At 37.6% G+C, this 15,529-nt stretch overlaps 1 protein-coding gene across 1 annotated transcript in view; it reads left to right on the top strand.

The window, feature by feature from the left end:
* The window catches only part of LOC126091940 (ubiquitin carboxyl-terminal hydrolase 20), a 190,524-nt gene that overhangs the window by 99,815 nt on the left and 75,180 nt on the right, over window positions 1-15,529 (top strand). The window contains exons 11-13 of the mRNA XM_049907266.1: window positions 7,979-8,157; window positions 13,149-13,341; window positions 13,879-14,133. Of these exons, the coding sequence (XP_049763223.1) occupies window positions 7,979-8,157; window positions 13,149-13,341; window positions 13,879-14,133 (627 nt within the window). The remainder of the gene's footprint in view (window positions 1-7,978; window positions 8,158-13,148; window positions 13,342-13,878; window positions 14,134-15,529) is intronic.

Here is a 15,529-nt window from a genome sequence, read left to right as displayed (position 1 = left end):
GATGCACAAATACTAACTGCATCTGGTGTTTACAATATCTGCAAAGTTAATATTGACATATTTTTTTCCACTTTTTAGAGAAAGTCAGTGTAGACTTACTAGAAAAGAACCTCGAGAAGAGAACTTTGACAACCCGCACAATAACTGCTACCAGGAATTTTCACCATTACAGACCACTTTCTTGTGATTCTTTAGAGATTAGAAGAGTAACTTCTTCTGAAAAGCCTACCTTGATTTTTTCATTCAATGAAAATGCCCCACAACGTCCTCAACAAAATTCTTTGTAGCAGTTGTTTATGGTGACAGGTAGTACTTTGCCTTCATCAGAAATGTGTCTGATGAAGGAGGAGATGTTGAACTACTTTTTCACCACCCACCTGGACCAGCAATGTCAGTCTTCTGGAATGAGAGGGAAGATGCTACTTTCGTGCCTTTAGAAAACATTCTATGTGCTGCAAATAGTCTTCACAGGTTTGCCCCCGCGGCAAACCCGTGAAGACTATTTACGACATATCCGCCGGGAAAGCTTGAAGAGTCACATTTTATGTGCTGTTGGTGGACCTAAATCAACATCATTAGGCAGAATGTATTACTTTAATGAAAAAGATGTTAAGTTAACATATAATTTGTCACAGTGGATTAAAATCAGAGACGTTCTTAAGAAGTTTCATTAATAGTTTCAGGGATCATCACTGCTGAACGTGTACATTCTAAATTAACATTAGTGTGGCTAGGATAACTGTTGTTTAGATATGCTAATTTGAGACCCTAAATAAAGTTAACCCATGTAACGGAAATGTTTCAGTTAAATCCATAACTTTTGGTTCTGCACTTTCACGAGGCAGCCTTACTGCAGGTTGTCAGTTGACATAGTCTGATTTGAATGATCTTCTGAACAGTGATGTGATATATGCTAAATGAACATCCAGTATCTATCAAAACTCAGGGTGCTTCTTCTTTTTTTAAAATAATTTCAAAGTTTTGATAAAAAAAATTGTATCAGCTGTCAGAAAGTATTTTAAATATTTAAATATCATTGTTTGTGCCACAACAGCTTAAGTTGATTTCGTATATTCCCATAAGTCAAGAACAGTTATTAATTTTTTCCCAATAAAGATACATCCTTTCTGTGACATCTAGGGGAATATGACAGTGATGTGTTGAAAATAAGATACTTTCTGTTATTATTGTTATTGTTATTTTTCTCTAAAGTAATGCAATCCAAATGACAACCTTCAGTTGCAGCATTTACGTTTGTAAAAAATAAAATTGTAAAAGAGTATTGTGATTTCAGATTTATTTGTGTGCCCATTCATAGAAAACCCATTAACAATTTTATTTTATTACAATGCATACTGTCGTGGGAATTACTTAAGACCAATTATAAGTTCTCACCAGGATGGAGCAATGTGATATAAGCATTTTTCAATGTGTCTGTACTTTTTCTGGAAATTGGAAAGTGACACATATTAAATTTTTTTGTAATGTTCTTGGTAACATTACTGCTTAATTACATGTCCTACAAACAGAATCCCATACACCACACCACACCCCATAAACAGCTTAACTTTTTAACTGCAACCTTTTCATTTACCAACAAATGATTAAGAAAGTACGGCTAATGTTACCTCATTTAACTAATTAACATAAATATAATTGTATAAAAAACTTCCTGGCAGATTAAAACTGTGTGCCAGACCAAGACTTGAACTCGGGACCTTTTTCTTTCGTGGGCAAGTGCTCTACCATCTGAGCTACCCAAGAACGACCCACGACCTGTCCTCACAGCTTCAATTCTGCCAGTACCTCGTCTCCTACCTTCCAAACTTCTCATTCATAGTAGTATAACTTTTACTAAATAACTTTGAAATAGTTAAAAGTCCTTCCAGCTCTATTTTTGGTGTGTGTGAGATACGCCAAATTTGCAATTATTCATGATGCCTCCAAGATGAAATCTGCAAGCCACTACTTTGGTCTGGACAATTAATAAATCTTATGTCTTTACCTCTTACCGTTGCATTAAATGGTACACTTATTGTTAGCAAATACGTTTTGTCCACATAATGTTGTGTACTTGACACTAAATGTAGGACACCACTAAACAATTTTCTTCTTATGATGAACAGCAATCTGCATAATAGCTTATGCAAAATATATTCATAGTGCAATGCTTCTTTCAAATATTCACTTAGCCTCATATTCCCATTTCCATAAAATCTAAAACAACTATATTCTTTAGTACTTCCACTCATAAGCATTTCCACCAAGTAACTAAATGCAGAATCTGTTTTCATGTAATCTTGTCGTTTTATAGGCAATGATATTGAAAATATTCGCAAAAAATAAGTTGGGTATACCTCCCCATCAGATTTGAAGTTTGGAAATTGTTTGATAAGTTCATGTTATTACCTAGTTTTCCTATATTAAAGCACTCGAATATTGATAGTCATTTTCTTATTAAGTTCTCACTGGGTGTTTTCTCGTGCCTCCCATAACTTATGAAATTCCTGCTGTTGTTAGATTGTCCAAGGAATTGGTGGTATTATCTTCATTTGTAACTTCTTGTGTAGAGATAATGTGATGGTTGTTCGTAAAATTTAGCGCTTCCCCTTGGATTTCTGTTTCATCATTTGACAATGCTTCCCATTAGTCTTCAACACTATTAGATAACTTTGTGTGTGTGTGTGTGTGTGTGTGTGTGTGTGTGTGTGTGTAGTTGCGAGGTGGGGTGCGCGCGCACGCACAAACAGAAACACACACACGCGCGCACCCACAAAACATCACACTTTTATACTCTTCACAGAATAAATTGCTAATAAAAAAGAATTTAGTGTCAGTGCTGTTTACAGCTCACCCAATTAGGCAACAGCTAGCTGCAAGGTGCTGCCTTTGCCCCACATGTGGGCTAAGTAATGTAGAAATGTGCTGCTGCATAGTTGTTGCTGAATGGCCACTGCACTGCAAAGTGAAGCTGTGCTGTTGTGTTTGTTGGTTGTCATAGGGATGCCATTGGAAATCTCTGCTACAATTGTGGTCTCAAAAAAACAACAACAACACAGAACTCTTCCTGGTCACTGATGAAATTCTTCTCTATTTATTTGCCAAGGGCAATGGCCTTGCCGCAGTGGATACACTGGTTCCCGTGTGATCATTGAAGTTAAGCGCTGTCGGGCGTGGTCGGCACTTGGATGGATGACCATCCAGGCCGCCATGTGCTGTTGTCATTTTTCGGGGTGCGCTCAGCCTCATGATGCCAATTGAGAAGCTACTCGACCGAATAGTAGCGGCTTCGGTCAAGAATGCCATCATGAAGACCGGGAGAGCAGTGTGCTGACCCCACGCCCCTCCTATCTGCATCCTCCACTGAGGATGATACGGCGGACAGATGGTCCCGGTAGGCCACTCATGGCCTGTTGATGGAGTGATTTATTTGCCAAAGTTACTTAAGCACCTCACTGCTATGGTCAACTAACATCTTTCTCCAAATCTTTATAAACAATTAACCCTCCTTTGGTTTTAACCAAAGGAAAATTATTTCTTCCTACATATTCAAATTAATTCAGACAACAATACTACATGTGCCTGCTAATACCTTCTCAGTTATTGACTTTGATTACCCCAAGCAGTGTATCTTCTTCTCTTATTTTCGTCAAAAATCGTGAAAATAATTTTTCTTACTATTAAAGCTCTGTTCCTTTATCACCTCCAATTTGCATTCTACATTAGGGGGCCAAATAAATTTGTATTAATGGGGTTTTAGTATGTGGTATTCCATTCCATACACATTTCTGCCACCCAGCTGATCTGTGTATCAACTTGCACCTTACAAATATCTTGAGGTCACCCTTCTTGATATTATTTGCTGTACTGGACTTGCTGTGCAGTGCCATTAGACCATGTCATGCCTTCTTGACAACGGACTTCTTCAGCTTTTCGCAGGTGTTTGTGCTGAAAGAGCTCCGATCTATTCAAGCTACTGAAATGAAATACTCATGTTTACAATAACTCTTCTGTATTATAAGTGCATTGTTTTTGCACTGTACAACTTCATTTACAAATGTGAATGAAACAGATCTCTCTTAGGTCGTGTCTTGTTTTGACACGCTGATTTCACTTTACAGTAAGGTAGTTTTCACAAATATGTAACCTTCATTTGTTCTGGCAATGACATTATCTCCCGTGCTCTTTGGTCTGCAACTTCCAAGGTGCCACCAAGCCGAAATGCCAAAGCATAAGCACCCATCCCCAGCATGTGGAGATGCTCACTGGCCATCACACCTTGTTGATGTTCTGAACCATCATCTTCTACATACATCGGCACTTACGACAAACTAGAATATGCACAGAAGTATGTTTCACACTTAACTACCTAAACAATGTTTCCAGTTTCACAAATGTCATTTGATGACCTAAATGGTTAGAAGTGCAACATGTCATTCCACAGGATCAACATGGTACACCACAGCACTAAACTACAAAGAGGGCTAATTAGTCTGTTACATCTCTTGCTTAATACTGAGTTCTTTTGCTAGGTCAGGTTAAGCAGTTACTTTTCCTACTTACACTATGTGAAATTAACATCCCATTAAAAATTATAGACACCCAACCACAGCATTCAGTTTTTAATAAACTATTTCATTTTATTCTTGTTATGAAGTAACTTCCCTTAGTCAGTTTTCTTTCTTCATTGAACAGTTTTTGACAACTGGCTTCATAATTAAACATTCCCTGAACCAGTTCACTTAATTATCTGACAAAATCAATTGTAATTAAAAACTCACTTCACAGTATATGAAATCCTAAAAGAACAGGACCCACTGGACTTTTCTGTTTGCCTTCTGTTGAGATGTACTCTGCAAACCACCGACTGTGTCTGCGATCTGCTATTGCGTCATGCCTGTGGTTGCAGTTTCTGATGTTGTGTGCCTCATCTCATCACACGTAGATATTGTGTTGTCTGCTTACTGTGCCACGTGGCTGTGTTCTGCAGGAGTGGCCCATAATAGAATGCATGTTGCTAGCTGATATTAATGTAACAGAGCACGGCAGTGGTGCATTCTACTGTCTCATTCTTGAACTGTTCTCTTTATAGGTTGAGCTTGTGCCTGATAGAATTTTAATATATGTGAATCTGTATAATTACTTACATCATGGAAAATTTTGGTTGAATTTTAGCTTGAGAAAATTTTAATTTTCTTCAGTATGTTGAAATCATTTCTACATGTAATATTTGCTGTCAAAAGGTGTCAAATGACATTTAATGGCTCATTTGGCTTCTTGTTGATTCACCTGATGACAACTTGTTGACTTATGTTGTCAGGAATGATAGACTTATATTTCTTCTTTGTAGATAATAATAATTATTTAAAAATCATTTAATTCACTTCAAGTGAGACATAAAGTTCAACAGTGGGTTGTCTCTTTTTCTCCCCACTTGAAGTTGGCAGAGTTTCTTTTATTGTGTGCAGTTGCCTATCATTGCTCACTTTATTAAAGTGCACCCACACTCTGTGAATTTGACTGTTCTCGCTAATTGTCCTCCAAACATATTTAGCCTTGGTGAACTTATCGAAGTCCAGATGCAAAAGTATTGTAAATCCTTGTACTAAACTTTTTTGTCTCCTACTATAATTCTCAGTTTGATTTTCTTTCATTCCAGATTAGTTTTTCCCACCAGGGTTGCCACATTAGAAGGTTCTGGGTGACTGAATTGTAAAAAATATTATTATTGAGGTGTGTTCCTTTTCAGTGTATTTTTTACTTTTCATTCAGTTACTCCAAACAAATTTCCACTGGATAGTACAACAGTGTACATTTATTGCTAGACCATATACAACATGCTTTTTGTATCGATATTTCAGATTAAAATGAACTTACTTTTCTTTTCAACTTGCTTATAGTTTTCTCCTTGCTCGGCAATTGTCGTTGTCACCTTTTCCAAGGAGCCCCTTCAGTGTCCATAAAGTGTTGGAAAGTCCATGGCATACTTCTGACGTCTGCTAATGATCTCAAACTGATGTGCACTGCCCAAGGAGTACATCAAAACAATAACAATAAACCACAAGCAAATATCTTTATCTGACATAGCATACCATGAACAAAAAATGTAGACTTGTGTGCTATTTAATACATATGCTTTAGTACAACATTGAAAAATGTCACAATTACTTATTATGAGGTTGTACTGGAAAGTAATTCCTCTTTATCTCTTATGTGAAAACTCTTAAAGTTTTTTAAATGTAACACATTTCGTTAACATTCTACACCTTTATTCTTCATGTCTGCCTGATTATTTCTCAACATAGTCAACCTGGCGATGAACATGTTTTTCCCAGCGAGAGACCAGTTTGTTGATACCATCACTGTAGAATGTTTGACTTTGTTGACAGAGCCACAAACTCACCTCTCCTTGCAGCACTTCATCACTCAAACCTGTCAAAAGTGTTCTTTAAGTTTTGGAAACGGATGAAAATTGGAAGGAGCCAAGGCAGGACTGTATGGAGAGTGATCCATGATAGTGAACCCAAGGCGTTCAATTGTTGCAAATGTCACAGTGCTCACATGTAGTCTGGCATTGTCATTCTGAAGGGGAGGGTATTCCGTGTGTGACCGAACTCCTCGAATTCATGCTGTCAGTTTTCTGAGGGACTCTTGCACACCAGCTTAGTTAAGTTACACATGGCAACATTACAATGTACAGTTTGGAACCTTTAGCAACAGAGGGCTGCAACCTGCATCAGCAAAGCAATAAAGTTGACTGACAATTAATGCCTGATCCATTATTGAGGAAAGTATAAAAATTTCGGAGGTATTACTTTTCAGCACGCCCTTGTATATACAATGATAAGTATACAGAAAACTTTGCACTTCTGAGTTTGAAGGGAAAAATCCCAAATTTAACCACGTGGAAATTCTGTATCCTCACAAGGTCCCAAAAGATTTGTACTGATCGCACACTTTTAGTCGGGTCCTAGGTGAAGGATGCCAGGAGCAGAAGACTGCAGTCATCTCGTAGCTTATTGGCTACTGACTCTAGCCCTGCCTCCTGCTTCCGCAGCAGCCAGATTATAGCATATAAAATAAATGCAGATGTAACGTCACAGAAGTGACACAAAAGACAACGGTGAGTCACTTCACTAGAAAGATAAAGTACAGTCTCTTCACTGATTTCTGTAAATAATATTGACAGTCACTAAGGACAATTTCTGTACATAATATTGACTGTCATTAAGGACAATGCCACACACATGTCAGTGCTGTATTGACAACAGCTACTTATTGTTTTGGTGAAATACTGCTACATAACTAAGGTTGGCAATGAAGGTAAACATTTCGGAGTGGCACGAAGACAGGTTACTTCCAACTATCTCGCAGAGGCCAAGTAAAGGTGGACCATGAGTATTAAAAGAATTATATCTCTCATATACTGTAAATTGATATTGTTTTCTTCTCAAAAAATAAATGTATATTTGTATTTTGGTGTAATATATTAGTGATGTAATTGCAGGCTTAAGCAAGTATCGCTAAGTGTTTGAAATATATTGAAGTTTTCTTTCTTTGTTACAATAGACATCAGATTTCAGAAAATATATGATGTGGCATGAAGAGAAGTTTTCTGTAATTCTTTGACTCTGAAATATGATAATAATTGGATTCATTAGTACTGGATAAAGAAAGGTCAATTCAGAATGTTGGTAATGTTATGCTACTGCCATGGAAAGTCATGTAGAAAATACAGATAAAGCTGAAAAAGTCCTCTTGCGACATTTGCCTGGTTTCTGTGAGTTTGATCACAGTTGTACAAAAAGTAGTGCTAAGTGGTAGGGTATCTAATGATAACAACAAAAGAAAAGGACAACAAAATATGCAGTACACTAAAAAAAAGAATTGTGCAGAAATTTCATTAAAATGTAAAATGAAAGCTGTTGTAGAAGTATTAGCAGGATATTCTTTTTATGTTTTTGTTTTGTTTTACCAGCTGTGAAAAGTGCAATTTACTTCGAAATGGTGTCAAATACTCCAAAGTTCTGGAGTTGCCAGAAGTTCTCTGCATCCATCTGAAGCGATTTCGGCACGAGTTAATGTACAGCTCCAAAATTGGAAGTTATGTATCTTTCCCTCTGGAAGGACTTGACATGAGACCCTACCTACATAAAGGTATATCTTTTTTTATATTTATAATAATTAAATGTAATTGATGTTCTACATATATGACGTGGGGCGAATAAAAGTTGCCTCGAAGAGTGGATATGATTTTTGTGTGTGTGTGTGTGTGTGTGTGTGTGTGTGTGTGTGTGTGTGTGTGTGTGTGTGTGTGTGTACACCATGTGTATGGCCACCATGTGATCCTCTGATCCACACTTGTTCAGAGTGTAGTGCGGGCTGTGTCATTGTGTGTGAGCAGTGCAAAAGGGATGATAGTACTCACAGTGAAGCAGCAGGTGTTCGTTATGGAAACCTATGTGACATCAAAGTCTTGTAAACGGTGTGGCCAGTTATTTGCCGAGAAGTTTAATGGTGTCAAAGTGCCAACGAAGAGCATTCCAAAACATGCGCACACACCAGAAAATGCTTCAGAGTCCTGCAAAATCAACCCAACACCTGTCACAAGAGAGCAGCATATCAAGACAGTTGTGTGGGCAAATGCTCCACTTGTAGTTGTTAAGGTCACTTTTATTTGCCCCACCCTGTATAGTCTAGTCAGTAAACATCAGCTTTAGATACAGTTTACTCCATGTAAGAAAACTTGATTGTCGGCTTTGTCTTCATGAATGAGGTGCATAGTTCTCAACCCTGATTGAAGTATTGGAGTTCATTGCAGGTTGTTGTGTTTGCTTGGCACTGGAGTGATGCTGCTGTTTAGGATATTTGAAGGCAAAACTCGTTACCATTGTGGTAATCTGTGATGTTTGAAATAGTCCTGTCATACATTTTCATACAAATAATGTAAAGCTTGTTAATACAAATCAGCTGTATTCTCTTAATTCCTTCAAACAGAATTTCATCTGTTTATAGACTATGTGACGGTTTCACACATACCTTGTTTTTCTCTGCAGTTCTTTCCACATAACTGTGCTAATAAAAATACACAAAATACTTATCTCAAAAAGTAATGTTTCTAAATCTTCAGATAGTTCATTTAAATATCTGCTCAAAATGTTGTAAACACTATTTTACTTTCTCTATGCTAAGTGTAGTTTACATAGATACAATATTAACATCAATTAAAGGGAACAGCCATGGGTACCAGACCACCTTCCCTACCCTCTGGCTCCTACCCTTGTAACCGCCCCCGGTGTAAAACCTGTCCCATGCACCCTCCCACCACCACCTACTCCAGTCCTGTAACCCGGAAGGTGTACACGATCAAAGGCAGAGCCACGTGTGAAAGCACCCACATGATCTACCAACTGACCTGCCTACACTGTGACGCATTCTATGTGGGAATGACCAGCAACAAACTGTCCATTCGCATGAATGGACACAGGCAGACAATGTATGTTGGTAATGAGGATCACACTGTGGCTAAACATGCCTTGGTGCACGGCCAGCACATCTTGGCACAGTGTTACACCATCCGGGTTATCTGGATACTTCCCACTAACACCAACCTATCCGAACTCCGGAGATGGGAACTTGCTCTTCAACCGTTATCCACCAGGCCTCAATCTCCGCTAATTTCAAGTTGCCGCCACTCATACCTCACCTGTCATTCAACAACATCTTTGCCTCTGCACTTCTGCGTCAACTCACATCTCTGCCCAAACTCTTTGCCTCTGTATATGTCTGCTTGTGCCTGTATATGTGTAGATGGATATGTGTGTGTGTGCGCGCGAGTGTACAACCGTCCGTTTTTCCCCCTAAGGTAAGTCTTTCTGCTCCCGGGATTGGAGTGACTCCTTACCCTCTCCCTTAAAACCCAAATCCTTTCGTCTTTCCCTCTCCTTCCCTCTTTCCTAACGAGGCCACTGTTGGTTGCGAAAGCTAGAATTTTGTGTGTATGTTTGTGTTTGTTTGTGTCTCTATCGACGTGCCAGCGCTTTCGTTTGGTAAGTCAAATCATCTTTGTTTTTAGATATATTACTTACTCATCTGGATGAATTGGTGGTGATGAAGATGTTAATCCTTTAAGTAACACTGGTAAATATATGTTCTACTGTGTATCTACCCCGTGTAATTGTTTTCCTCTTGATTCACTGGTATGGATATTTACCACGCGATACCTAAATACAGATGTAGAAATAAATAATAAATTGAGCAATGTTGCTGATATTTGATTTGTGGTCATAAGGCCTTGGTCCAATGCATAGTTCTAGGACCACGGCATTATGCCCACAAATCAAATAGCAACAATATTGCAAATGCTGGCCGAGAAACTCTGAATTGTATGAATAATTTGAGAAGTTTATTCATTTCTATTCCCAAAAAGTACATGGTGACATGTGTATCATACTTACATGGGAAAAAACACCTCATCACCTAAAGGTTAAATATAATGTTCACTGTAGAAGTCCTGAGGGGATTATGAAACGTTTTCACATTCTGATGTGGTTTCAATGATTAAAGATCTTCATTTACTCACCTCAAACCAAACTCAACTCAGCTGCATTCCTACGCTCAGACTTTTTAATCTTTTTAACATTACACAAACTGTTTACTCTGCTGTTAAGGCGTAAGATGTAATTACAGTTTCATAATATGAATGATTTTACTTGAAGATTTGTGTTAAAATTTACATAACATTTTAAATTAATATGATTACAATGATGACTTTTTCTCAATGGCTTTTCCTTTTTTTTTTTTTTTTTTTTTTTTTTTTTTTTTTGTTGGCATATTAGAATTTTTGTATCTAACATATTTCAAGTATGAATGCATGGTTTCGCAGCGATATGAATTAATAAAAGTTTCTCGGGCTTCCAGCCGCTTCAGGTGGTTAAAATCAGCTCGGTTGAAAGCTCGTGGGATTTTAACCACCTGACACGGCTGGAAGTCAGAGAAAATTTTATTAACGTATTTCAACACTTTTTGCTATTTACGATGGGTTTTGACATTAGCCTATGAGAACCAGGCTAAATGCTTGTATTAACATATCTCCAACAACTACAACTTCCTTAAATTTAATGTATTTTTATGAAAATCATATCAATAATGTAACATCAATGAGTCAGTGTCTTACATGTCCCTATTATGGATTCATCTGGTCAGTCTTTGCCTGCAGCTTACTTCTTTTTTCGTGACAATTTCAAATATCTTGCATCATTTTACAGCGTCGGATGCTTTTTCTAGGTCGACAAGTGCTATGAATGTCTTTTGATTTTTTGTAAGTCTTGCATCAGACATCAAACAAAAAACTCCCTGACCATTTCTTGTCATCCTGCGCCATTGGTGAGAGCCTAGCAGTTGCTGGACTAGGGAGTTACTGTCCCATGTGTTGACTGCCATTAAAATCACAACACAAATGGCCGTGTTTGGAGAGGTGCCACGACTTGGAAGCTGATGAATGGCTTCACATGATGCTGAGTGATGAGTTGCAGTTCTGCACTATCCTGGATAACAATCATCAGCGAGTATCTGGTGACACTGGGAGAGGTCGCGTTATTCCAATGTTTTGGTAAGGCACAGCATTGATGCTTTTGGTGTCACGATGTGCAGAGCCATCGAATATAACTTCAGCTCACAACTGTTAGTGATTGAGAGACTTCTGACAGTACAACAGTATGTCGCAAATATCCTGCATTCTCATGTGTTATCTCCTGTACAACTGTTCATGGTGCCATTCTTTTCAAAAAGCACTTATCCCTATGAACTGTCGGCGTGATGTTATACGTACCCTGTGGCCAGTAAGACCCACAGACCTCTCCCCAATAAAACATTTGTGGTACCAGCTCAGTCACCAACTTTGTCCAAGTCCTAGCAGCCAGGCTGTCGAGGACCAGTTACAACAGTTGTGGGCAAGTTTGCCTCAAGAAGAAACAACGGCTTTCTGACACCCTTCCCAACTGCATCGGTGCTTCCGTGTAGGCCAAGGAGGTGCAACATCATACTGATAAGTGGGCTCTATATTGCAGAGTTCTCTATAAACTTAAATCAATATTGTTATTGCTGAAATAACAACACGTACCCTCTAAACCAGTACAGTTTCATCTCATTTTCTCCTCCCCTTATCCGTGCTTTACTTTTTTTGTCAGGTGGTGTATTTCTTTGAGTTTAAGGCACATCTGGTCTAAACTTACATAGTTTGGAAGAGGTGGAGACTGACCCTTAGAAAGTGGTCAAGCAAATTTTTATTTCCTATTTGAAATAATTGTATTTTGAGTTGTTTGGCAGATTTGGATGTTACAGTATTCAGTCTCACTACAACAGCCTTGTAGTCACTAACCTCTGGAACCTCATGATGAGCTCTATTTTCTCATGATTTTTTATGACTAAGAGGTCTAGTATGTTATCACAACCATTTACAATTCATGTGGGCTTATGAACTAAATGCTCAAAATAATTTTCTGGGTACAATTTTGGATGATTTTTTTCTGCATACCACTGGCTTGGCTTTAAATCTGTATTCTCACCAGCTTGTCTGTAGTGGACTGCAGTCACCACCAGCTATAATTTAAGATTAGGGTATCTGTTCGAAATGACACTTAAATTTTCCTTGAACCTTTCAGCAACTGTATCTTCTGAGTTGGATGGGCAGTATAAGGAACCAAAAAAATAATAATAATAATTTTGGTTATCTTACATACAGTTTTTCCATGATAAAGCCATTGTAGAAAGCTGCACAGTTTGTACACATCATTCAGTAAATTGTGTGCATGCTGTCGTGGTGAGTTATTATTGATGAGGTGGGGAAAAGATTATTTAGTGACCTGTTAATTGAATTTTGCTGGTTTGTATATAGAAACACAAACACTTTAGTGTAATGGGGTTAAATTATTTATTACCCTTCACCATCACCATTTTTGTTACCATTGTGTTTAGATTTGAAGAAGTCAACTTACTGATTAAGAAACAAAATTGATTAATGTGTATTTGTTAGTGCATTAGTAGATTTGTGTCGTCGTGACTGGAAACCGGTGAAAATAACTTTACTGTTCATACATAATGGCTTATAATATAAATTAGTGATCTGACATATTTCTTTCGTGTTCCAGATTGTGTCTCACAAGTCACTAGTTACGACTTGATGTCCGTGATTTGCCACCATGGAACAGCTGGTGGTGGTCACTACACCTGTTACTCCCTGAACTGTATCAGTGAGCAGTGGTTTGAATTTGATGACCAGTATGTTACACAAGTGTCTCCTGAAACAGTCCAGAACTGTGAGGCATATGTTCTCTTCTACAAGTAAGTCTGCCCTAAAACTGATGTTTGGTTTTGGCACTAAATTTTTCACCCATAAAATAGTTCTTTCCTGCCCTAAGTGCAAGAATTAATTCCTAACAATTTCTTCGGGTAATTCTTTCATGCATTTACATTTGTTAGTTGTTCATCATTAGAATCATATTTTTACTCTCGAGGGTGTTTCTATTTGGGTTAGCCCCAGGACTTATATACTTATAACAACCAGGAGGTTAGTTTCTCATAAGCAAATATAATACTATGCCATTTGTAGGATTTACCAAGAATGGGATATTAGTGAATATTAATCAGTGTGGAACTCGAAGCTTCGAAACAGTTTCTGTTAAATGGTGTTACCACCTTATGGCTTTATAAACAGCTTTTATTTATTTATTTTTTGCATACAATTTAAAGCAATTAAATGATTAAATTAAAACTAGTTTTACTTTTTCCATTTTGTACGTACATTTTAAGGCTATTTGAAGATTAAATTAAAAGCAGTTTTACTACTTCCTTTTTTTTCTTTTTTCCTTTCATAAATAGGAAATCATGTGATGAGATTGGAAAGAAACGCCAGCGAGCTGTTGAACTCATTGAACTCTCATCCAATGAACCATCTCTAGATTTCTATGTCTCCAAGCAATGGGTCAACAAATTTAACACATTTTCAGAGCCAGGCCCTATTGACAACTCTGACTTTCTTTGTGCTCATGGCAGAGTGCAGCCTTCCAAAGCTGCGGATATGCACCAGCTGTGTACCATATTATCACAGCCAGTATGGGAGTACCTGTATGAGACGTGAGTTTATTACACTAATAAGTTATTTCATATATGGTTGATGATGTTGTCTTTGATGGAATGAGGTGTCCACATTTCAGTACACACGAAATGTGGTTCCTAGAAAAGATTATGGTTCCACAGATAAGGTACTTTCAGTCAGAGTTGATGAATGTCTCTATTTTATTTTTATATGGCTTAATATTTTTATATATTGGTACACATGTTTTTTTTTTTTTTTTTTATTTAATGCATGCAGGTAATATAATGTGCGTAATTCCAGTTAGGCTTAGCTTATCCACCATCTTAGGATCTCCTTTGCTCTTGTTGTGTAATACTTTCTGCTTCTTGAATTTTGTTACTAAACCACGACTAACTTTTATGAGACATTACTAGTTCTGTCAGTACTCATGTTTCAAGTGGTTCAATAATATTTAAAAGTGTTCCACAAAGATCTCCTATGCCACAGTGAAGGTTTGGATATGAAAATGAAAGTAATGCATTATTTACTCTTCAGCAGTTATTTCAAACAAACTACTTAAATTTCAAAGAGTGGAAAAACCAGGATGGAATGTAACAATATTGTGAAAAGGAAAGTTGCCACTCACCTTATAGCGGAGATACTGAGTCGATTCAGCATCTCTGCTATATGGTGAGTGGCAACTTTCCTTTTCACAATATTGAAACTGCTTAAATTTCTTCCACATTTCTTCAATTCCATAATAATTTTTGTGTCGATAACTTTGTGGCCACTGATCCTCATACTAAATTAATTATCTTGGTGAATTCACAACATTTATGGACAAAATTTCTGAAATGTTCATCTTTTGAATGTTGTCTTACAAGCTGTTGAAAATAGGCAAAAATGTGAACCTGAGTGTGTGTACATAACACCTGCTATTTACCTAATATTGAGTGCTTGCCTGTCATAATTTTTGTATATATTATGTCAAACTAGACCCATTGTTTTGCAAAGTTTTCATCCCTGCTTCAACAATGAACATGGCACACCCAAAATATTACTAAATAAATCACGCCCTTCTATTACCACTCTAGGAGAGATGGAAAGGATTGTGGGTTGGGTGTCCCTCATTTTCGGGAAGATCATAGGTAGCCCAAGCCATGGTGAAGGAAGTGGTTAATTTGTTTGAATTTGGAGTGATTCAGGGTAATGATGGGGTTTCTCTGTTGCAATTGATTTGCAGGAGTGGTTGAAGGACTATGAACAGTAATGGTTATGACATGGGAGATCTAGGTTTGCAAGTTAATTACTGCTGACGCATTGTCCATAAGCGGCTAGATTGTATGGGAGACTTTCTAGTTGACAGATATCAAAGTGGATGTATTGTTGATGATTAGCAGGCTTGATATGGACAGAGATTTCGATGGAGCCATCAGAGAGGGGGCATGCTGGGTT

Source organism: Schistocerca cancellata, chromosome 7 (assembly GCF_023864275.1).
Source record: "Schistocerca cancellata isolate TAMUIC-IGC-003103 chromosome 7, iqSchCanc2.1, whole genome shotgun sequence".
NCBI lineage: Eukaryota > Metazoa > Arthropoda > Insecta > Orthoptera > Acrididae > Schistocerca > Schistocerca cancellata.
The sequence above is the reverse complement of the archived record's forward strand: the minus strand, read 5'-3'. Positions and strand labels throughout refer to the sequence as shown.